This window comes from Chamaea fasciata, unplaced genomic scaffold (assembly GCF_029207755.1).
Source record: "Chamaea fasciata isolate MVZ Bird 193981 ecotype frontalis unplaced genomic scaffold, bChaFas1.0.hap1 SCAF_5, whole genome shotgun sequence".
Lineage (NCBI taxonomy): Eukaryota > Metazoa > Chordata > Aves > Passeriformes > Sylviidae > Chamaea > Chamaea fasciata.
In genome coordinates this window covers 24,952,075-24,976,826 of record NW_027094090.1, presented here as the reverse complement: position 1 = coordinate 24,976,826, position 24,752 = coordinate 24,952,075, and the positions used below count along the sequence as shown (strand labels likewise).

The window sequence follows — 24,752 nt, the reverse complement described above, 5'->3', positions numbered from 1 at the left end:
TACATAGACACGGTTTGTGTCTATGTGCAAACCCCCCCAGTTTATAGTTTTTGGTGATGACCAAAGTTGGTGGGGTTCTTTTAGGTCCTGGGGACCTTCAGGAAGAGCAGGACTGTTAAGATGAAAGCATGTCACACCTGTTACCTACTGTCTTAAACTTGGTCAAATGAACAGGTCAGGGGAGTAAGTAGGTTTCTGTCATGACATTTCCAGGACACACCAGACCTAACTGTACTCCAGTGTGTTGTGTATGTGTTTCTGGTTTTGTTGACGGATTTTTTTGTTATTTTAACGTCTGCCTAACACTTTATTTGTGCCTTGTTTTCAGTCTGAGGTTGTCTAGCTACAGCCCTTAAAAGCAGATAAAAAGCATGCACTTTCCTGCATGACTAAAGCTCCTAAAAAATAGATGTGTAGGTTTCCAGGTCTGCTTATAAAACCTAATGTTAGAGGACACAACTGGGTAAGAGTGCTGATGTCAAAACAAAATACATGGAGTATTGTGAAAATGCCTCTGCAGTGCTGGATGATGGACAGTGTTGTATTGGAGGTTTACAGATAGTGTTACAGTGTGTGTCAGCTGCATTCAAGCTTAGCTAGTGAAATGCTGGACTTTGTGAATAAACAGCACTTGTTTTCTATCTAGCTGAGCTATCTTTAATAGCTGTTAGCCTTTTGAAGGTACACTATGTAGCAGTGTCTTAAATATTTAAATTCTGACCTCTTTGATATTTAGTAGAAGATGGCACAATAAAATAAATTCCTGGGACTTGTGTACTCAGGCTACTGCAGCTCCTTGATTTATTCTTCTGTCTGTCCTGCCCAGATCATCTTCCAAATATTTTTCTTGGATGCAACTGCTTTTTGGGATCCTTCTTTCTGTGCAAAATTGACTTCTGTACCTAGGTTTCTTAATTCCAGTTAACTTTTCTCTAAATCAAAATTCATATTAAAAAACACAGGGTCACACTTGCCATCAATTTTAATAGACATGTTAAAAACAAATGTAAAGTGGTTCATAGGACACTGCTCTTTGTTACAGATCTGAATTTTTTTTCCTTCTCATATAGTGTCTGTCAAAGTTTTATAAGAGCATTGTCCAGATATTCATGTGTCTTTTGTAGTGGTTTGTTCTTTTTTTCATTCTGGAATTGTAAGAAGTATCATTGGTCTTCTGTTTTTAAAGTTTAAATGCTGTAACCTGTTTTAATTTTCTACTCACTATGTTTCCCTGCTTGCGGAGACTTCTGATGGTACAGAATATAGTGATACAACATCAGGTCTCAGCAACAGAGCATGCACAGCAATGCAATTTCTCATTTTGGGGGATTTTGTTTGTCCTTCCTGCTTTACCTTCCCTTTTCTCAAAGTGCCTAAAGCACATTAAGATGTATTAGAAATCTGTTTTGCTCTTACAGGTGCTCAAACTCCCACTCAAACATCCAAATACATCAATAATTAACTAATCTTCAAACTAGAACATTTGTAGGATTTTATGGTAAATCTAAGAATAGCTTTGGCATGGATCACTTCAATTCTTACTTGAAGCACTGAAGAGCACAGAAGAAATACCTACAAAAAGGATAGTGAAGAGGATGTAGTTCTAATGTGAGGCTCTCTGTTAATTGTTGCAGTCCATTAATGACAGCATTCTCACTGTATAGCCACATCCTTTCAGATTCTGGAGGGATCTGTGACATTGGAATGGTTTTTGATCTTTTCCAGAGGCTAAGTACCAGTATTGTGTCTTCTGTCTGGCAGGATGAAGCTCACCTGTCTGGTGGTACAGGAGTCCTCTTGGTGTGAGGAAGGAAAAGCAGATGAGGCCTGAGTTAATTCTGGTCTCCTGGTGGGACTGAGGCGATAAGAAATGTTCAATAAACTTAGGAGTAAACCCTTCTGATAAGTCAGGTTTAAACTATATCAGAGTACCTGCTGTTTATCTTACACTTCTGAACAAAATCTTAGACACTTGAATATGATTATTTCGGTTTTTAAGATAATAGTAAAGCTTCTGTGCATGACTTCTGACAGTCAACTAGCTTTTGTCACTAGATTCCAGTGTGAACTGAGATGGGGCAATCTTTCACTAATTGTCACTTGGCTGTAACCACTTAGAACTTCCTGCCCTTGGGAGCCGTGTAATCTTGAATTATCTCAGTCATAGTTACATCATCTTCTGTTTAAATCAGTACTGGGTATTTTGGTAATACCAGATGGGTTTGGTTAGCTTTTGCTGTAAAAGGAAAATTAATGACAGCAGACAGACAGGAACCTTCTGGCAGTATTTCAGCTAACCTATCTCTGCCATTTCTCCCATAACTCTGTTTATGGGGAAAATGAGTTCCCTACTGTTCTCAGGTACACATTTAACTCTCCAGTGCTCAGCCTGCTCTGTATCCCTGGGTGCTTCTGCTTGGAGCTGGCCATGTTCTGCAGGGCACATGGGGATAGGTATGGCTAGCAGTAAAGAAGCACCACACTACATTGCAGTTTTAGGCTTTCTGATTTCCTAAGCTACAGCTGAATTGGCTGCTGAAGAAGAAAGCATCAGCCTCAGAAATTACTTTCTTACAGCTGAAGGATGCCCTGTTACAGAACTCTGGAGAAATATGTGTAACGCACTGACTTCTGGATAAGAATAGCCCACAGTGCTTTTGAGTTTGGCTATTTTATATCGTAATATTTGTCAAGCAGCCGTGTAGTTTCTCTGTCAGAACAAAGGCTGAGGCTGTGTGTGCATCTAGAATCACATCTAATTGGTTTCTAGTGTGCCTTTCAGTCTTGTGCTAAACCTTTTCCATAAGGTGCCCAGACATTGTGTATAGAAAGGTAATTCCCTCCTTTCTGGTTCATAGCAAACTGAAAAACCTGTTTCCAAACAAGTCTCTCTCATTTGCTAATTCAATTTATTTGTCTTGAGCTGCACAAGCATTTACATAATAATGTGCTCTTTATTTCTGGAATGGGAATGTAGAATGCTGCATTTCTGAAGAGATCTGCACTAAGACTACTGGCTGTAAAAGTGCAAGTAGACTGGCTGCTTGTTGTCCCTGTAGTCTGGAGAAAGTATGTTCTGGGTGGAGCTTTTAGGTAGCACATATTTTCTCTCCTTAATTTGTTTCTGAAGAGGCTTTTTTTTTTTTTTAGCTTAAAAAAAAAACCCTTAAATGTTAGGAGGCTTGGAAATGATAGTTAAAATGGGTTTTGCAAATGTTTAATATTTCTTCCTTGAATTTCAGATTCTGCTTTGGGAATTCTTGAAATGTCAAGCTTATTTCTCTGTAGTATAAAACAGTACTCTCTAAACAAGTGATCCTATCTTTCTAAACCTTCTAATTACAATACTAATGAAATTATTGTTATTTCTCTTTTCTTCTCATTCCACTCTTTTTGAAGGAAGGGAGAGCCTGAGCATAAAGAAGTAATGGCAGTTTGTAGCAAGAGAGAATGGGTTAATGTTGTCTTTTGGGGGAGATGGGGGACAGATTGGGCTTTTGTGGGAGTTTTGTTTGTTTATTAGGGCAGTGCAGTCAAATTTTAACAACTTTTTAGAGAGGCTGACTTTAAAAACAGGACAAACAACACCAAATAAAAAACAACCTGTCTCTCCCTCCTCTTCCTCCCCCCCAAAAAAAAAGGTTTTGTGTTTTTTCCCTTTAGAAAACATCCAGGCTAACATCTTGGTCTCTTTGACTGTGGACTGGGAGGAGTGGTCAGGTTTTTTTGTGATTCATGGTGTGTATGTGTGTGCATGTGGGAGATCTCTGGATTCCAGATGAGAAGACTCATATAAATGCCCATCTTCAGTGAAGATGAATTTTTATTAACCAGTTAGCTTATCAGAAGTGTAGCTGATGAAGAACCTAATCTTTAAAGTTCTTATTTTACGTATCTACTGGCAGGCTTCTGGTTAGCACCTGTAATGTGAAGTTCTTGAGCCCTTAGGTTGATGAAGATGTCACAATGATCACAGCCACCTTGTGTTTCAGCATCCAGATATGGAAGACATAGTGTTAATGTCCTTCTGTCCATCTCTCCAGTAGCCTAATAGCTGCCAACATACCTCTCTTCCCTAAATAGATCACTATCTTCAGGGAAGTTTTTCTTGGGGATGTCAGATGACTGTTGAGGCAGTGATCCTTTAAATTATAAAGTAACTGAAAACATGGTATTCCCTGCATTTTATCAGGTGTTCTGTATTAAACAAGTGGTTTGTGAATAATCCATTCTTTATTTTGGACAGAAACAAGTTGAAAGTTGACCTGGTTTGTATCCTTGCACATACAACAATAGTAGTATGATTTCTCTCAGTAAATGGCAAACTTAATAATAAAACTGTATCACCACATCTGATTAACTTAGGCACTGTGTTGTTGTTGCCAGAACGAAAATTAGTACCAGAACTTGTCAGTTCTAGCTCAGTTTCTGTTCATGGTAAAAGCTAAACTGCAGGTGAGCTGTTTCTACCTACAGCTGGTTGGGAGGCCTCCTCCTGCTGCCTGGGGGTTTGGGGTGGATTCCTCTCTGCATGTTGGGCATGAACCTGCATACCCAACTGTGGCCACATTTCTGTGGTCCTTCACTTGTCTGATTTGAGAGCCAGGTTCCTCAAAGGTTTAAAGTGCTAGAGTGAAACATTAAAATGTGTTATATAAATACGTAAGTTATTGTGCTTCATATTTGTTTTTCACCTCAAAGCTCAAGTGGCTGTTTCTAGGTTAAATTTGCTGATGTGTTGATGCATTGTGTGAATACCTTTACTCTGCACTGTTTTCTGTATTCTCTGATATTTCCTCTGCAGTGTGAATTGGTCATCCATCCTTTTGAAACCCTTTGCATATTGCTGGTAGTTGATTTTGCTAACTGTGCTTTTTTTCTTTCCCCTCAAAAAGTAAGCTGGTATGACTCCAGCTGAAACGTAATTGTAAAGGGTATATGCTACTCTCAGTCACTATCAGATTAGCCTCAAATATACTTGGAAATATTAGACAAATCACTTAGTTGTTTCCTTTAGTCCAGGTTAGTGCATATAAATGTGGGGTCTGTTTGTTTCCTGATTTCCTGTATTTTGCCAAATCATATATTGTAAATCACTTTGTCCAGACAGCTGGATTAAATGTCCTTTGACTTGAGGTCTTCTGGCCTCACTTACTGTGATTTCGCAGCCTCAGACCTAAGGAAATGCTGCAAAGAGTCTGCTTCTTCCCTTGTGTGAAGTTGTAGAGCAAAGCTGGGCTGGAGAGAAAAGTCACCAGAGAAGTACTAAGGCTACCTCTGCCTGCATAGCTCAACCCAGTGTGCAGGCTTGTGTGAACACTGCTAATTATATACATATAATAGGAAGGTGAGTGGACCCCAAAATGGTGATCTCATGTCAGCTGAGTCAAATGCTTAATCTTTTGCTTTAGCTGTTGTTTGCAGATTATAAAGGCATCAGTAAGATCATTCACGCAGCATAATTCTTGAAGCTGACTGTAGTCATGTTCCTCTGTACACAGATGGGCTTGGGCCATGAGGAAGGATTTGGTGCCCCCTGCTTAAAATGCAAGGAGAAGTGTGAAGGATTTGAGCTTCATTACTGGAGGTAAGTGATGCCAAATGTACCCTAAGATGTGACTCAGCACTGCAGACCTTGACATGTGTATGCAAATGTCTTAGTAACCATTTTTGTTCTTTCTCTCAATTTAACTTTTAAGATGTTTTATAAAAGCTACACAGTTCAGAGCCAGAACTTCTCAGGTGCGTTACAGTGGAGTATCTAATCACTTGTGAGCATAAATTTCATCTGCCCTGAAGCGAATGGTAGTACTTCTACTGCAGCATTTGTTTTAGCTGACTAGACAGTTAAGTAGATTTGTAAAAATATACTTCAGCATATATTAGTAAAAATATACTGTCTAACTTTACAGTAAGAGACATGATAGTGGAGAAGTATGTTTTATCTCTGTAATAAAATGCTTTTTCAACTCCCGACCAAATATATAAGCTTTGATTGGAGATGCTAGGCAGAATTATTTTGAAAATATTTGAAGCTTTGTATACACCTACAGCTTACTTAGATGGGGAAGAGGTGTCACTTGTGTGTGTCACACAAATTCACATAAGTTAGGTAATACTGAGCCTTAGATAGTGTACTGTTCCTAAATCAGTGAGCTGATGATAGTAGTAAATAGTCTGTCATTACTTAGGCAGAAACTTTGTATTTCATTAAGACCTTTTTCCTTTCACTGAAACAAGATGTATATATGTATATTAATGCTTTTATGTATCACTGTCCCAGTTCACTCATAATACTGGGTGTGCTCTAAGGTGTAGCTTAGTAATTCTGATTTTTTAGAAAAAAAGTCCATCTCAAAGGGAAAAGCATGAAAGAAACAGAAAAATAGTTGTTAGTAGCACTAGCACATGCCATCAGTTAAAAGTATTACCTTTAACCAATGCTAACTAGCTACAGTGAAAATTGCATTTGCAGTAGAATTTTTTTTTTAATAAGGTAGCCTTTGTATCCCAGCCATAGCAGCATCAGATGCTGATAAGGCCTAGGACATTTTACATCTTTGCCCAAATATTTGACTGTTTAGAAAATGAGGCAAGCAAAAACAAAGCACAGCAGAAACATGTTTTAAGTTGACACATAATCAAGAAGCTATATTGTTATCTGTAATATGTAGCTATACAAACAACTTAAAACTAATGACATGGATCAAGAAGTGGTAATGCACTAGTAAGTAAACATCATCTAAAGGTAGAAGAAATAATTTATGGAAAGACTTTTTCAATATGCACTGCATCACTGAGGGGTTGGGTGTAGAAGTAACAGTAAAATAAAACATGATTAATGTAAGTAATGCAATAAAGAGAATTTTAAAAAGTGCAAGAGTCAATAGTGTTTATCCATGGTTAGATGAGAAATTGTATTACTTTCTATTTGAAAGCTCTCTTGTTCATAGTCATGGTGCCAGGTGGGGAAGTTACAAGTGGGGGAGGAAAACGTCTAGCTAACTTTTGCTCTTTTAATTTTTTTAACAACTTCTCAGTTGCCAATATTACACCTTGTAATTGCTAGATTACTCTTTAACATGCAATAATTTGGAATAAAAAGAAATATAATGGCTGAAGTGGTTTAGTCACATCATAGTATGATTGCAAAGTTAAAAGGTGTCTGCTGCTATGTGGTATTTGGGGCTTTTTGCCTGTGTTTTTCTTTATCCATATTGCATTATCTTCCTGTGGTTAGGGCTCGTTGTGCCAGGTCCTGAGTACATAGCTCATCAGAACACTGTCTCTCCTAGAAAGTAAGAGTTTGTAGACAGCAGTGGATTAAAGAGCAAGTAATGAAAAAGATGTAAAAACAGTGGCTATTTAGCTAAGATTTAATTTGGAAATTGAGTCCATATAGGATGGACCAGATAAATAAGGTGGCTGGAAGTAGTCTGAGAAGCTTCATCTGAGTGTCAGACGAATGTGGCACATACCTCTGAAATACTGAAAAACTTGGCAATTGAGAGAATTCAAGAATGGGTTGGAAAATAGCTGTTTCTTCAGCAGAGCTGTTACTGGGGACAGTGAGAGTCTGAATCCGAAGCCTTAATTTAGTTTTGTGTAAATAGCTTTCAAAGGAAAAAATACATTAATATGCTTTGCATGATGCATATATTTTGGTAGTCTACCACATAAATGGAAAGTGATGCATCCCAAATATGTTTACTTAATTGTTAGCCTTTAAATCTGAAACTCTTTTAAGTAGGAACAAACTGTAGCACAGGTGGACAGAATATTGTCTTTATAACATGAATAATCAAAAATCAGTTCAAGTTTACCCTCTTATTTCATTGCTACTCATCTCTAAAAGACAAGTGTTGAAGTAAGAATTGTATTTAGAGAAACAGTTACACACAGGGAGAATAATTGGGGTTAGGGAGCCAAACACCCACAGAGCTGCTCACTCCCTGTCCCAGACATCGGGGGGTGCGAGACAAAAGAGGAGAAATGAAAGTGAGGCAACTCATGGGTTGAAATAGTTTAATAGGTGAAGTGGTGGGTAAGCAAGTGATGCAAAGGGAATCAATCACTGGCCATCTCCCACCAGCACTCTGATGTCCAGCCAGTCTCCAAGCAGTAACTACCTAAGAAGTCAGAAACCCTGACTTCTTCATCCTCTCTTTCTGTTTTGTTGGTCATGATGATGTTATACAGCATTTAAACCCCGCTGACAAATTAGTCAGCTGTGCCCCTTCCCAGCTTCTCTGCTTGCCGAGGACGGGGCAGAATTCAAAAACGGGGAAGCCTTGACTTTGGGTCAGAAGAGCCCAGTAACAGCAAGTCCTGTCAAGCCTGTTTTGGCTACAAACCCAAAGCACAGGTCCGTAAGGGCATTTTTAAGACGCTGACCTCCATCCAAGCCGGATGCAGCCCAGCGAGCAGGGCGGTAGCAGCTGCCTGTGCCGGGCGTGGTTCTGCTGCGGGCTGTGCCGGGCTGACACTGCCCTCTCCTGGGGACATCACACGGCTCTTGGTCGGATACATGAAAACGCGGCTCCTCAAGGAGACAACATGCAGTTTCTTTTGGTATTTCCATAAAAAAGACCCTCAGTTCTTCCACTAGGGAGTTCGATTGTAAAGTGCACAAAATAACCAAGTGTACCTATCTAGTAGGAGGGCTTTACAAGGAGCTGCCACACCCTTCTCTATACTGGGACTATTTGGAATGTATCTCTTCTGGGGTGGCGCATACTGTTTTAAGATGTTTGTGCTGTAAATCTTGACACAATGTGTAATCAGGTTTTATAGGTGCAGAACTGCAAATTGAGGCTAGCATAGAAATGATAGTAAACCAAGCCTTTAGTAAAATTTATTCCTAAATTTTGAAGTTCTGATAGCCCCAGTGTTGCAAGCTGAACACAAAATGAATGAAATAAGGGGTGTGGTCTACAATGGTAGTTGAATGGTTAATAACTACCTGGTTTATCTTAGTGTGTTTATAGCTTTTGCTTTGAAATTTGTCTTCAGAATCATGCTTCAGTCTAAGTGTAACAGCAGCAGAAGGTGGAGAAGGTCTTTTTAATTTAGGTGCTAGATTTCTTTTCAGGCTGCAAAACAACCCCCACACATGTCCAGTGGGTCAGGCTGGATGTAAGAGATTGCTACTCAGTTACATGTTGCTCTTTGGGAATGTATTTTCCACTAGAGGGAACTATGGGACAGGAGTGAGAAGTTGCTAAGGACAGGAGCGAAGGTTCTGATTTATGTTGGTTGCATATATACCAGAAAGTGGTACCTGTCCCTGATGTGACTCACTGAGATGTTAAAAAAACTTCGGAAAACAAGAATCTTAAACTTGGGAATCATCTTTTTCAGCATGTGGCTTCTTTCACAGGTAGAGTACGTGGAAGGCAGGGAGAGCCTTAGGTTGGCTTTAAGTTTTTCTTATACTACAGCTGACAGAGAAGCATTGAGATGCAGTTCAAAGCAGTTGCAATTACTTATAGCTACATTAATAGCAAGAAACCATAACAGAAGGAATTGCAAAATCATAGACTTGGATGAAGAAGCAATGTGCCTTCTCAGTAATTTCACTGATGATGCAAAGCTGGGAGGAGTGGCCGATACACCAGAGTGCTGTGCAGCCCTTCAGAAGGGTTTTGACAGGTTGGAGAGATGGGCAGAGATGAGCCATCTGAAATTCAACAAAGCCAAATGCAGGGCCCTGCACCTGGGGAAGAATAACTCCCTGCACCAGCACAGGGCTGGAGGCTGACCTGCTGGAAAGCAACTCGGTGGTGAAAGACCTGGGGATCCTGTGGGCAACAAGCTGTCCCTGAGTCAGCCAGGAAGGCCAGCAGTGTCCTGGGGTGCATTCTGCATGTGGAGTGCTGTGTCCTATTCTGTGCTCCTCAGTACAAGAGAGACATGGAGCTTCTGGAGTGGGTTCAGTGGAGGGCAGCAAAGACGATTAATGGGCTGGAACATCTGGCTGGAGCCAGGCTCTGCTTGATGGTGCCAAACAATAGGACAGAGGGCAAGCGGCAGAAACTGGTTCCTGAATATGAGGAAGAACTTCTTTACTGTGCAGGTGACTGAGTACTGGAACAGGTTACCCAGAGAGGCTGTGGAGTCTCCCTCACTGGAGATACTCAAGAATCATATGGATTTCTGTGATTCTGTAATAGGAAGAGGTTAGTCATTCTGCATGGAGGGCACAAGCCTCAGGACTTGCCAGGTATTTGCTGAGGATTTCTCTATGCTTGTAGCTGCTGCCTTTTGTCACTAGGAACCAGCCTAGGAAGGGTCATGATCCATCTTATTTTTCCTCTGCATACACCAAAACATACACAATTGGGAGGGTGGTTGACGTTTGGTTTTGGAGAAGGAACTGGAAGTCTTCGATCCTTCCTATAGATAGACATTCAGGATGCAGGAATTCATCGCTTGAGAGGATGGAATCTCTATATCTTTCTTCGTAACTACTCAAGACCTGCTAGCAAGGCACTATCTAATAGATCTGTCTTTACAGTGATTCCACAGATTTTGAAGTTCCCTCCTTACTTCCGTGTTTTGAGTGGGAAAAGCTTTTCACATTGCTGAGATGTGTGTGGAGGAAAATTGCTCTGCTTTAATGAGGTCTTGAGAGCTGTGAAGACATAAGCAGGAGTCCCTAACATCTTCAGCAGGGATCTTGGTGAATGTCGTCAAGTGATGAGAAAATGTTTTCTATAATGCAGATGGAGAGAACAAGAAATTTTCACTGCCTGTCCTCTTGACAGAGTCAAAGGAGATAAAATTATCTAAGCATATACGTTTTTATATATTTAAATGTCTGTGGGTGTATATAAGAGCAGTTGTTTACTCTTGCATGTGAGGTCTTCACTCTAACATCAAAGGTAAAAATAAAGCATCAATTATCAGGCAGACTTGAGAAATCTGAATTTGAGGTAATGGGATGGGGTCACTTCAGTGAGATAACTGTATTAAAGTCAGAAAAATAACCAGCCAGTCTATTCTAAAGAGAAGTGATTGGCCATATACCTTCTGCAGAGGGGAGAGTGAGTGACTAATGAGCAGGAATGTGCTGGGGCAACTAGTGAAAGAAGTTAGGACTAAATTGGAAACAATACTATTCAGGAATAGTTACGTGTGTAAATATCAATTGGATATCTTTTAGTACTGGAAATTACTCAAGAGGAGAGATTATAAATCAGGACAGGATACTTTTTTGGGCTGTTAGCAGCTGTATGGACATCTTCATGTGGCTGTGATCCAGGGAGAGCATTGGTGAGCATGGGAAATGGCAACAGCCTAGGGGATTTTCCTTTAATTTACTGAGATGTGCTGACATCAGTTGTGACTTTGTGACTCAGCATTCTCCACATTCTTTCTGTATTGTTTTGTCCTGTATTCAGAGGCATAATGGTACACAAGTTCTAATGCCAAAGCCACTATTACACTTGTAATGTAGCCCCTGTAACAGCTTCTTGCAAACTTGGCTAAGAAATATTCACTTAACTTTGAAAACGCAAGGAGATTAGACTGAAATGTACACAGTCAAATTTTTAATTTCAGTGTGTGCAGGGGTAGGGAAGATTATTGAGTACCTCATTATTTTTAATGCAAGTATAAAGCACAGGAGTTCTATGCCAGTTTTCCAGGAAGGACGTAAGGACAAATTGCGTGCTTTCACTTCTTTGCAACTACCTATTTATGAGGAAAGCAAAAAAAAAAAAAAAAAAAAAAAAAAAAAACCACCAACCCAAAAAAACCCCAGACCCTCTCCCAGGTAGCTGCAGTCAGTGAAACATGTACAGCCTTCAAGGTGGGACCAAGAATAATGACAGCAGCTAAGTCAGGGTGTTCATCTTATTAGAAGTAGAAACAGGATCTCTGAGCTATTCTGCATTCTGAAAGAATGCTATTAGGAGAAAGATACACAATTTCATGATGTAACATGAGCAAAAATAAGGTGCTCTTGTGGCTTTTCCAGCACATATGAAAGTCTTAGGATGAATTCTACCACAGCTTGTGGAGAGTGATCTGGTCTGTGACTGCTGTCAGTGCTGCTTTACTATGGTTTGGATGCTGTAGAGTGGGGAGAGTGTGTAGCCTGTCACTTGGCAGTTGTGACCACACAGGCAATACAGCAATATGAACTGTTCTTACTGAGGTCTGTCTTGCAAGCAGGGCAGTTCTGGACAGCCTAATCATACTTCAATTGCATAAATCTGTGGAGGGAACCCAAGAACATCTGGTCTTCACCAATGTTATTAAATCACATTCTGTCAAGACATGAGACTAAAACTGGGGGTTACTATTACTAAAGATTTAAGTTGTAAGAGTAAATAAAGTGTTTGGTGTCATTGTTTGGATGGACAAAGTGCTTCAATTGCAGTAGCATGTGTGCTGTGAGGCATAAAGCTGCACGGTGATCATGGTGTGAATCACTAAATCTGCAAAATGCAAGGTGCAATTCTGTGTGGTATTAGATCTCTAAAAAGATGACTGAGAACTGGTAATAAGATACAAACACATGCATGCCATAAAAGATGAGCAAAGTGAATATGAATTGCTTTATTAGTACATTAGTCTCTAAGTATTATCTACGTAAAGGACTTGTGTAGACAGATGCTGAAGATCTTGCAAAGTTTTGTTTCGAGCACTTGAGATGCATAGTGTAGTTTTTAGGCTTAATGGGCAATGGTAGTTCATGCCTGAATGTTTTGGTAAACTGGGATATTGCAAAGTGATTAGTGTTTAGTAGCTCTCCAAGTAAGTATCAGCTTTGAAATTCAGCACATCTTTCCTGTTGTGGAAATGAGTGGGGTGCTGTCAAACAGTCTACACCTCAGCTAATGATCTCTCTAGGTGTTTGTGTTGCAAAGTGGAGTCACTTCTGTTTAACATTCTTATTTTGCATGAGTGACTCATTTTTATCGCAGTTAGATATTTTTATTTGGAGTGGGCTTTAGAATTTAAGTTACCACAATGTATGGTTTCTGTGTAACCACATGACCAGGGTGGTGTAACCACATCCACCACACACTGAAATGTTAGTAACCCTCATCCTAAACTGGTAGACATAGAGAGAGCATATGTTTGGGCCTGGCTGTGTATCACTTCAGGTGGCCAATTAAAGGTCCTCCCTCCTTTCCCATTTCCTCAGGGGATTGCTGTAGTCATGGCATGTTCTTGTTGTGTTCCTATTACATACCTTATCTTAAGGCACCTAACTTGCCTTCAAGACTATATAAAGCAAGATGCAGAACAAAGTTAGAGTCTGATGGGTTTTGGCAAGCAGGGTTCAGAAGCATTTTATAGCTAATAGTTTCTGCTATTTGCTGTATGAAGAATATATAATGGGGTAAAACACTGCTCATTTCTCTTCAGACTCTAGAGATCCAGAAGGTTTATATGTTTTCTTAGTCTATAATAAAAACCTTTAGTTACCATCTAGTTTCACTAATTCCTGTATGCTGTGGCTGACTGCTTTGAACTGGTATTCTGGAGATGCTGTTAATAAATAATGAACTAGCTTGTCTAGTCCAAAGTTCTGTTCATTAAATGTGAATTGTTTAATTACACTTAAGGTAACAAATTGCTTTCTAATATTCGTTAGCTAAAGCAGTTGAAATGTGTTGTATATGAAAGAATAGAATTTATATCCAAGTAAGTAGATACACTTCTACCTTTTAAGGCTGATTTCTGTGAAAATTCTCTCCACAGCATGTGCCAGAGTACCTCTGACTTGGTTCAGAGCTGTTTTGAAAGGCTTTGTCCGTATAAGTCTTTAACTTTTCTTTCATCTTCCCTTTAAATGCTGTGCTTTGAACAGAGCTTAGTGCAATTACACTCTTTGTGTGTCTGCATGCATTTTCTTCCTTTTTAGGAAGTATTTGTTCCCGCATGATAGCAACCTGGTGATAACCAAATATCATGCATACGGTGAAATACATGTGAAGAAAATAGTATGGCGTGTGTAACTTTGAATGTATGAAGAGCAACTGAAAAACTAAAAGCCCAAGCAAATGATTGCTGGGGGACTCTTGATGCGTTAAGTTATAATAAATCTGGTAGGTGACTGACAGTGGATATATATGTGATTGATCAGTACAGAGATATAACTGAAGAAATGACACAGCTTCATGTTCAAAATGCGTTAGTGTAGTCAACTGATATCTATCTGATAACAGTACCTGCAAATAAATAATGTAAATAATACTACAGGACACATAAGGAGGTGTTGGACATACTGCAGAAAAAACCGTGTCTTTCCTAAAGAAAGCACTGAAGACGGGTTTGGGTTCCTGGTGGCTACGCACCCAGATGATGTGAGATTGTAATTTTGTTGCTGTTTTCATGAATTTCAGGAAGATATGCCGCAACTGCAAATGTGGCCAGGAGGAGCATGATATCCCTTCAAGCAATGAGGACGATCGGAAAGTTGGGAAACTCTTTGAAGACACAAAATACACAACCCTCATTGCAAAGCTGAAGAGTGATGGCAATCCCATGTATAAACGCAATGTAATGATACTGACCAGCCCAGTGCCAGCCAAGAACATATCCATCGATACTGTGACTTATGAGTGGGCTCCTCCTGTTCAGAATCAGACTCTTGTAAGTCCAACTCACATTTTTTCATGTTCAAGGCAGGAGTTGGTGGGAGATAAAGTAGGAGAGCTTACTGGAAAGATAACTTTTCCTCTTGTAGTCTTCCTTTCTTCCTCCTCAAAACTGAAAATATGGTGCCTGTTTAATGAGTCTTGCATCTGTCATCTTGCATTATGGATATTTGTATGTAGAAATTCTGAAAAACTTAAGGAGATGAGGTAGTTTTTTAATACATAGGATTAAGAGTTATCTACTAAGTCCCTGGAGACCAGTTTCTGTAACCTGCCTCCCTTTTTTTTTTTTTTCCTTTTATTTCTTCTTCAATAAACTTGAAAAATTTGTATGGCTTGTGCGCTTAAAGAAAAAGACCGAACATGACATCAATTTATATCATTGTTTAAACTTAAGGGGAACACTTAGTCTTGGTAATAGCTTTTACTGTATTTGGTAAGAACAAGGTCAGTATTGGCATCTAAAAGAACAGCTTTCTTCCAGTGTATTTTCAGCTGAAGTAGAGGAGATGGTAGATAGCCTTATGAGGATCTTGATTCACTTTTCAAACATCAATTACTAATTTATTTTACCAAAAATGTGCAATGCATGCCAGAATGACATTATCTCAAATGACTCCTTTTCAGTGAATTAATCAAACCGTGTCCATCTAAGACTTACATAACATTCAGTTACCGATTTGATTTTTAGCCTTGTCATTGCTTTATTAAAACTAGGACTTTTTTTTTTTTCTATTATTTAGCTAGAGTTATTTCTTCAACAGGCTGTATGGCCCAAGCAGATTATTTCAGATTCTACTTTTCTAAGACTGTACTCATGATCAGTATTTATAGATAGAGACAAGGTGCTGTGTAAATGTTATATACTCAGAGAAGTAATAACTCTCTTCTGTATGTTGTAAAAGGCTGAAAAAGGAGCCTGTCTCCTACTCTGGGAAGAAGCCAATTAATGCGTCTGCTGTATTTTATCTCCATTACTGTTTCAGGAGCTTAATGTTTATGGAAAGAACCTTGGTTTTGACAAATTTGACTGTCACTAAAAACAGCAGAGATTATTTGAGTTGTGTTTGCTTATGGGAATGGGTCTGTGGTTGAAGTGCCATCTGATGTCTAATTCCTCCTGATTCAGGCTAGGCAGTACATGCAGATGTTACCCAGGGAGAAGCAGCCCGTCGCTGGCTCGGAAGGCGCACAGTACAGGAAGAAGCAGCTGGCAAAGCAGCTGCCTGCTCATGATCAGGATCCTTCCAAATGCCACGAGCTTTCTCCCAATGAAGTTAGGCACATGGAACAATTTGTGAAGAAGTACAAAAGAGAGGCACTTGGTGTAGGAGATGTCAAGCTTCCTGGTGAGGTGGGAGTGAGAGCTCCTGATGAGAAAAACTTGAAAAATGGTGGTGGCAGAGGTACCTCATCTGCTGTTGGAACAATGGAGAAGTCCCCAAATCAGAAAGCATCTCAATATGTAAGTATAAGAAGGGAAAGATAAAGCAAGAAGGTACATTATCATCTGAGTGCTGTATTTGGTCATTTTTTGCCCATTTAAATTGTTTGTTAATTTGGAAGAGCAAAAATCTGGGGAGGGAAAGAAAGAAGGGGAACTGGAAATTGTTGTGAATGTCTGCATAAAGCCCTGGTTTCTGACAGTATTTAATGCATTTCAGCAAGTAACTTCCCAGGTGACGCTTTCATCCTCAGTGCAAAAATATGTTAACTTGGTAGTTAGTGTATTAGGGTGGCTTTTACAGAAGAATAATCAAAAAGCTTGTGTCATCATATGGACTAATTGTTACATTCTTCTCCTCTTGAAGCATTAGTTTAATTTTTGAAGCTTGTTTTCTCTTTCTTGAAAGAGTACTGAAATTACCCACTTGACAAATTGTGTTTAAAATGAAATGAAATTAAGGAATAATAAAGTAACACATCTCCATCCTGTGTCCAACAAGTTACGCCATGCAATGGCTCTTTTGACTAGCCTTCTTTTCATATTCCGCTCCATTTTCTTACCTTTTCTTTCCTTTGGCATCTGATTGCTCCTTGTAATAGCTCAATAAAAACAAGACACATAAAACTGCCCAATTTTGATTGATATTTCAAAAATTGTACCTTTAATCAGTATTTCTCATATAACTACTGCTGTGTATGTCTCAGCTAAAAATTACAAATACAAAATAGGGGTAGGATTACTGAAGGAACATTAAATTAGTGTAGTGGAGGTAGACATTACTTAGGAGTGTCAAATGCTCTACTATAAGTTGATTTCTAGATATGTTGCTATTATATTATATATGTATGAATCCTTAAAATTTTCTGCAGGTTGCTTACAGAGAATGAATATACAAGTTCTAGATGGAGAAAAAGCTTTGCTTAACATTTGTTGTAAAATGTGGATTTTGGTGTTATTGGTGTGGTGTGCTTTTTTGTTGTTTGTTTCTGAACTGACAGTATATATTACTACTGGTGTGAAATATGAAATCAACACTTAGGTTTTAGCTTTGGACATGGCCACTTACTCTGAAAATTTTCAAGCTGTGCCATTTGGTTACCTGTAGCTATTTGCAATTTTTTTTTTTTTGTCACTGTCTTGTTATGGAGAATCTAAAGAAACTAAAAAGTTATTTTACCATGGCTTGATTAGGTTACTGTCATTCCGTCTTAAATCAGCCTTTCCTGCTGGTTTACTGTTGTTTCACAACAGCAATTTTCAACTTAATCTCCTCAAGGAAGACCTCCAGAAATGCATATCTTGCATTATACCCTGCTGACCAACTGCCTTGCACTATAGTATAAGTCAACAGCAGGAGGCACTCTGTCCTCTGGAGTACTTGTATCAAAAGGTGCTTTGTTTTTACATTACATCTGTTGATCACTTCCCAATTTTTCTTAGTCCAGTGCCTGCATATTCTTCCTGCCAAGCACATATTATTACTGTGGGCTGTGACTGAGACAGGCTTTTACGTGCTTAATAGCATAAGTGAACATTTGGGTTTCTTATCTGTTGTTAGGTACTTAGTTTACACTGGGTTAAACAATCAGGATTTAGATATGGGAGTTTTTAAAGTATTTGGGGGGGGTCTGATTTTTGCAATGAGACTGTGTTTCAGCTATATGATTTAGCACTATGTCAACTGCTTTCTAACAGTTGAACATGAATTGATACAAAGAAGAGCTCTTAAATACTTAGCAAAAGAAAGGCCATCCTTGTTGACACTTTTTTTGTAACCAGTTCTGCATTTTTGCTTATCCAATTTTCTTATACATTTTCTTTCAGACTGAGTTTGAAAGCTGTATTCCTGTAGCTGTGATAAAAAGAACGTCTTGAAAAATTAATTTTCTTTATAGGAAAAGACTGCACTTCATAGAAACCTGATAAAAAATTTAAAAAGCAAATGCAACAACACTAACAAGCAGGTCTCCACCATTAATGCAAATATAATAATAATAATTGGCTCTGTGTTTCCAAATATAAAGCTTTTCCATGTCTGAAAGCTGAATTAAAGAAAAATAGATTCTCAGCGTATTTTCATCTTGCAAAAAAGGAAATTTTTGTGTAACTTTTAACCACCAAAGCAGGAGATGTTGTAAATGGTAGGCGAGTCACACTGCTTAGACCTGGATCTAGGCAGCTACTTAACCTTCCAGTGGACTTCTCTTTGAGCATGAGGTCTAAAGTAGAAAGGTCAGAAGCCTTTATATACATGTATATTTGAACTTTCATTCCAATTAATTTCTCTACATTCTGCATTCTGTTTCTGTTGCAAGTTGTTCTTCCACTTTTCTTGTGTTTCTATATATCTTGAAATTGTCTGGCATCTGGGTTCTGATCAATATGCCTTACAGCTGAGGCACTTCATATGTGTTTTATTTTTACATGCACACACAAAGCCATTTGTGGCTGATATGAGTCATAGAGGAAAACCTTCCCAGGATGTTCAGCCCAGTCCACAGACCAGCTGGAGTGCAGGAAATGCCAGACTGGTGATTAAACTGTAGATAAAATTTTTTTGGTTCAGTAACATAAATCATCTGTGTTTTTTTTACTTGATGGCAAAACCCTCTCTGTAAGCAGGTACAAGGCAGAAGACTGACTGTGAACTCTCAAACTATTTGCAGTGTAGCTGTGTACGTACCTTTTGTAGTTTATCCATAGTCACCCTCTCTGTCCTAAAATTGTTAATCACAGACTGTTGGACAGCAGCCATGAGTAACTAGCATCCCTAGAACATAGCTTTAAACAGAATCAATTTGAAATATTCACTTATTTTTTATTTTCCCCACCAGTGATGCAGATATGGCTCGGTCTTCTCATGACCTATAAGTACAGCTGTTTCTTTGTCACGCGTTCTGGTCATAGTTGGTTAGCTTGGATGGAGGCTCATTATTCTCTCCTTGTTCCTAAGCATGTAAGATTTACAGAGCATCACATGAATTTTAATTGCCTGATGTTTTCTTTAAACACTGGACTGCAATTGCAGGATGTGAATACAGCAAAGTACAGCGATCCTTTTAAGGAGCACTAATGCTATGACAGTAGAAAGTGCATCATCTTGAGTTGCTTAGTTAAACCTAAACTCTGGTACGGGTATATCCTGAACCACTACTGTCTACTCATGGGATTAAACTAATGCTTTAATTTCAGTCTGGAAAGATGGAATTTATTAAAAATATCAATAGTGTGTAATTTTTATAAATGTAGCTCTCAAAGACTTAATTAACTTGGTAATAACCTCTTTCCAGTCCTGCTATCACTGCAAACTGAACATGAGGGAAGGCGACCCAGCTGTGTATGCAGAACGTGCTGGATATGACAAATTGTGGCATCCAGGTTGTTTCGTTTGTTGCACCTGCGGTGAACTTCTAGTAGACATGATCTACTTCTGGAAGAATGGTAACCTGTATTGTGGAAGACATTATTGTGATAGTGAAAGACCCCGCTGTGCTGGATGTGATGAGGTAGGAAATACCCTAGTCCTTTCTTCTCGCACGTAACTTTGTTCCCCTGAGAAGTGGTTAGGAGTTTAGTAAAACATTTTAGTGTAGGAAGATGATATGCCTTCACCAGTTTAGTTTATATTTTAGTTGCAAAGAACTGAAACCAATATGGACACTGCACATTCAGGAAGATCCCTAGTTTGTTTTGGATTTGATGGTGATTTTGCACAATCTGTGGGGACATAAGATGTGATATGTGAGGGTAAATTCTTCCAACAAGTTCCACTTCTGCAGTGATCTCATTATCAGGGGCACTGGGGGCCAAACTGACCCTGGGCAGCAACAGGGAACAGCCCTCCTTGGGCCTCTGGCATCTGCGGGCTCTTGGGAGCAGCATGGGGGCTTTTAGGAAATAGTTAAACAGTGTTGGAACCACTGGGAGTTCTGGCAAATCACAAAATGATCAGCAGGCTATTAAAAGGTACACTGTTCAAATGAATGCACTTGTTTACTTGTATACTTGTTTATATCTTCCTCACAGCTAATATTCAGCAATGAATATACTCTCGCAGAAGGGCAAAACTGGCATCTGAAACACTTCTGCTGTTTTGATTGTGATTGTGTTCTGGCTGGGATAACCTATATAACAGTGAATGACAAGCCAGTCTGCAAATCCTGCTACATGAAGAACCATGCTGTGGTAAGGTCCTTGCAAATGTCTTGGTGTTGTGAAGGAAGGGAACATAAGTCTATGGAGCTTCAAACTCTTTCTCAGTCTGGGAGTATCTGAGGTGTATAAATTGAATGTGCATTTAGGCTTGAGTCAGTCATCTTCTTCCCCTTCTGGGAAAAAAATCCCACCAATACTCACAAGTTTAGGCAGGCAAGTGTTTTGTCCCTTCATAAACTTGAACAAAAGCCACTGCTGGGGTCAGGGGGAACTTGTTGGAAAAACACCTTGAACTTAGCCAGTGGTGAAGCAGGACTTGGTAACAGAAGGAGTAAAGGAGGTGAAGATGAGTGATGCTGCTAAATGTTTAGTTCATTGAGCCTGTTGGGAATCAACTTCAGCTGATCTGCTAAAAGCCTGTAGTGATAACCGCAATCTAGAGACTTTTGTTCCATTTAATTCTAACCACATGTGTTATAAAGGAGAGTGATTGACAGGACACAGCTAGAAGTTTGGAAAAGAATGGTAGTTCTTGATTCATGGTTATGCTGGAAACTAATCTGAAATGCTGTTGCATTCATATCCGTAAGTTAACTAGCTACTAGTTGAGGGCTCAGTCTAATGTGCACCTAGATGGTTTATATAGTGAATGAAGAAAAAAAAAAAAAAAGCGGTCATTTCTAGTTGGCAGTTAATAATATTTTGAGGTAGGTGTGAGGAATTGTTTTTTTGGAGGCTTTTTTTTTCCTCCTCTTAAAACATTAACTTTATCTAAATTATACTTTGTGAACAACCAGATTTTAAGATGAATTGCGTTCAAGACTTTCTAATAACCTTTAATTACTTGGCATTGCCACAGAGCTGTCAATGCACAGGAAGATTTGTAGCTAATCTCTTCACATATTTAGGTTAATATATGAAGATCTGTGCTGTTTGACAGAAAACGCTTTTATGATTACTTTGGTATTGGGAAACCCTAACCATCATAACTGTCTAAGCTTAGTCCCAGCAGCAAATAACTTGTGTGTCCATTTTATTTTTCTGTGCCCTCAGCTGAATTGTAATCAAAACACTTTAAAAATAAAGAAAAAAAAATCAAAAGCTGGAGACCTTTTAAAAGGTTTCTTTTAACACCTGTCTATCTCCTCCAAAACCATTTAAGAGTTCCAGGTTTTATTGCACTTGAAGAGAGCATGTGTATGCTTCATTTCAGTGTTGGTTTATTTCTAACCAGATCTGCCAAGGCTGTCATAATGCCATAGATCCCGAGGTTCAGCGTGTGACATACAACAACTTCAACTGGCATGCTACACGGGAATGTTTCCTGTGCTCCTGTTGCAGCAAGTGCCTAATTGGCCAGAAGTTCATATCTATGGAAGGGATGCTTTTCTGCTCAGTGGAATGTAAGGAAAAGATGATGTCATGAAAGAAGACGTGCACAGAACTCATTAAGTATTGCTGTGTTCCAAAGGCTCTTGCATTTCTACTGTAAAATACATAGTGTCAGGGCATTTAAAATTATTGAAAGTATTAAATAGCATTTCCCAAAGATTTTTTTTTTAATGTCAAAAGCTTCCTATATAATCTTCATTTCTTAGCTGTAATAATACTTTATTTTTTGGAATACTGTTTCTGAGTCTTATTTTGAATTTCTTCATATCACAGAAATGTAAGAAAAAATGTGTTACAAACTCTATACATTCTAAGGGAGCTCTTCACTGTGTAGAATCTTTTTGCTGTATCCTGTCTGATGGAACAAGAAGATGTGAAAATGCTCCAATTTATCTTGCTTTGTATGATAAATAACTCTTTCACCTCTGGTTTCACTAATTTATAATTTTATAGTTTTTCTGCTTTCTTCAAGCACTTTAGACAAAATGATCAGTTTTACTCCCATGTACAGCTTTGTGTTCCTGACTTGAAGTATGCAGTAAGAATGACACTAAAAAAAATTTGCCTTTAATAATTTCTTTGGTTTTGTCACATGGGTTCTTGGGGGATAGTGACTACTCTTAGGTCTAGTTTTGAAAGTAACTCCACCAGTAGAAAAATGTTGGCTCAGGTTTCTTTCTTGCAACCATTCATGCCTGGAAAAGTTTTAGTTTTACAAATACTGAAGTTATGTTATACATTGGGGGTGGGGAGTGTTGGTGTTAGAAAATAAGAGCAGGTCTTGCTTAGTTTAAAATAATCCATCAGAAGTAGTGGGTGTCACTGTTAGCCTTTCAGAACTGACTTCTGTTCTATATTGTGAATGTTCCTTTCATAAGTTGTGCCTTCTGTCAAGAGGGATGTGGCACACAGTACTGTATGCATTTCCAAGAATGTATTTTTGCAAACGGACCCTGCTTTTGATTTTTATGTTCTAAACCAAAGCACGAAGAAGTCTTTCCCAGAAAACTTCCTTTATTTGAGTGAAAAAAATTCACAGCTGTGTATTAGCTTTGCTTACTAGATAAACCAAATGTGTGGCTCTTTCTTTTTTTTTAATAATTATAGACCCTACAGTGAAGTTTCTTAGATGTCTTTGTGGCAAACACTGAATGGGGCCTGAAAAAAATAATAAGGCAATTATTTTTTAAATAAAAATCTATGCAAGTCTTACATTCAGTTCTTGTAAGTTTTATGGTGATTGTATTGTAACATCTATGAATAAAATTAGTGGTTTTCACTTAAGTTGTCTACTAATTCTGTTCCTGTTCAATCCCCTTCAGGGGAGGTAAGGAGGAAGGGAAATGTTCCCATACTTTACTTTAGCTTGGACATTATTTCCTAAAAACTGGAGGCCTGTATTACTGTACAGTGGTTACTGTCTTGTGTAACATTGTTGATGTGCTTATAGGAGCAAAACAGTGGGTCTTGTTCCAACAAATGCACAACTTCAGAACTTACTGTTATTTTCTGTTCATGTAAACTATTTTAAGACATTGAATGGAAAGTTTTGAATTCATACAAGTGAGGTAATGTGTTGAGAAAATAAAGTGCATTGTGATCCTTTGAGTGCTGCAAAAATGAGACCCACTGAGATACACTGGGATTTTTATATGTTGTCTAAGGTGTAAACTTCACATCCATGTTTTTGAAGCCTGTATAGCTTTTGTGAGAGATCCTCAGAGTACAAAAAGGTGTATGTATTTCAGCACATACCAATGAACTGTATCCTTGCCAGTTTTGCAGGTTTAAACCAAGGAACACCAGAACGTCTGTGAGAGAAGGTTTCTCCATGTAAGTGCTACTTAACCTGTAGCAGGTTATGTACTTTAACCTGTACAGGATATGCTGTGAGAACGCTGTTTGGAGGTGGGATAAGGTCTTATTTAATGATTGTCCATAAGGATGGCTTAGTAGTGACTGGGTTTTATGTGTCTTGAGTACATCTGTCCTCATCCATTCACTAACATCTCTTCTGGAAGATGCAACTGACATTTATAAAGAACTGTGAAAAGATCTTTCTGCACCTTTCCCTACCCTCCTTGCCGCGCTGTGTAACAGCATTCTCATTAATGTGATTACGTGGACTGATGGCAGTCATATTTTTCACTTTAAATCTTGTTTTGAACAGTTTTGTTTCTTAACTTTATTACTGTGTAACCTTCATTTACAAGGCTGAGCAGGATATACCTCAGAGCTTATTTATTCCATCAAGTCACAATTGCTAGGAAAATTTATGTCAAACCAAACAATTTCAATAGTCTAGGACTGACTTTTTCCATGCCTCTTCTGAAGTATGTTGGCTTTTGCTGGCATTTGTTTTTTAATATCTTCCCTTGCCTGCTTGATCCCTCTGGCTCTCCTCCATGGAACCTGATGCATCTAGGTGTTTCTTTTGTGGGGTATCCAAAGTTTAATTTCTGTTAATGCAGGAATTGGAAAGGATTATGTCTTAAGAACATCAAGTGTAATATACAGGTGATACAGAGAGAAGACAAAGATACTGCTGTGTAACTTCACAAATAGGTCAGGGAATATTAGGAGTGCTGAACTGTTCTTGTAATGAGCTAGGAAGGAACTCATGTTCCTGCAGATAATGCTTTTTGTGTTAGCTGAAAGATACGTCAACACACTGGAGCTCAAAAACAAGCATTAAGGAGATTTCATTCTGTCACTGTCATAATAAAAATATTGGCAGTAAAGTGTTGGGGTTTTTTCTCTTGCATTTTTTGGCTATTTTATTAGAAGTCCCTTTGGACCTATTTATCTTAATAAGCTAAGAATAGAAGCTGAAAGCTCTTTCATACTTCAGTAATAAAAATATATACTTTCTAGATGAAATTTTAACCTCTCTTGAATGTTGAAGCTCTTTGCTTAAGAGTAGAACTTCCTTGGTAAGAAAGAGTCATAAGCAGTCATTTTAACAGCTAAATCTTTTTATTTAAGGAAGAGCTATCCTGTGGATCTGTAAAGTTGAGGCTGGTAAAAGCTTTGCAAAAACTTGGAAAGAACAAAGCTAAGGAAAAGCATCTTTGAATTAGTAACATTTTTACATGGTAGGAATAGTCTGTAACTTTTACTGAGATTTGGATTACATTTCAAAC

At 38.6% G+C, this 24,752-nt stretch overlaps 1 protein-coding gene across 1 annotated transcript in view; it reads left to right on the top strand.

The window, feature by feature from the left end:
- Positions 1-22,893, top strand: part of TES (testin LIM domain protein) — a 28,264-nt gene extending 5,371 nt beyond the window's left edge. The window contains exons 2-7 of the mRNA XM_066183054.1: positions 5,502-5,587; positions 14,361-14,610; positions 15,745-16,080; positions 19,353-19,568; positions 20,089-20,247; positions 21,452-22,893. Coding sequence (XP_066039151.1) covers positions 5,502-5,587; positions 14,361-14,610; positions 15,745-16,080; positions 19,353-19,568; positions 20,089-20,247; positions 21,452-21,643 — 1,239 coding nt within the window. The 3' untranslated portion in view covers positions 21,644-22,893. The remainder of the gene's footprint in view (positions 1-5,501; positions 5,588-14,360; positions 14,611-15,744; positions 16,081-19,352; positions 19,569-20,088; positions 20,248-21,451) is intronic.
- The last annotated feature ends 1,859 nt before the right edge of the window (positions 22,894-24,752 follow it).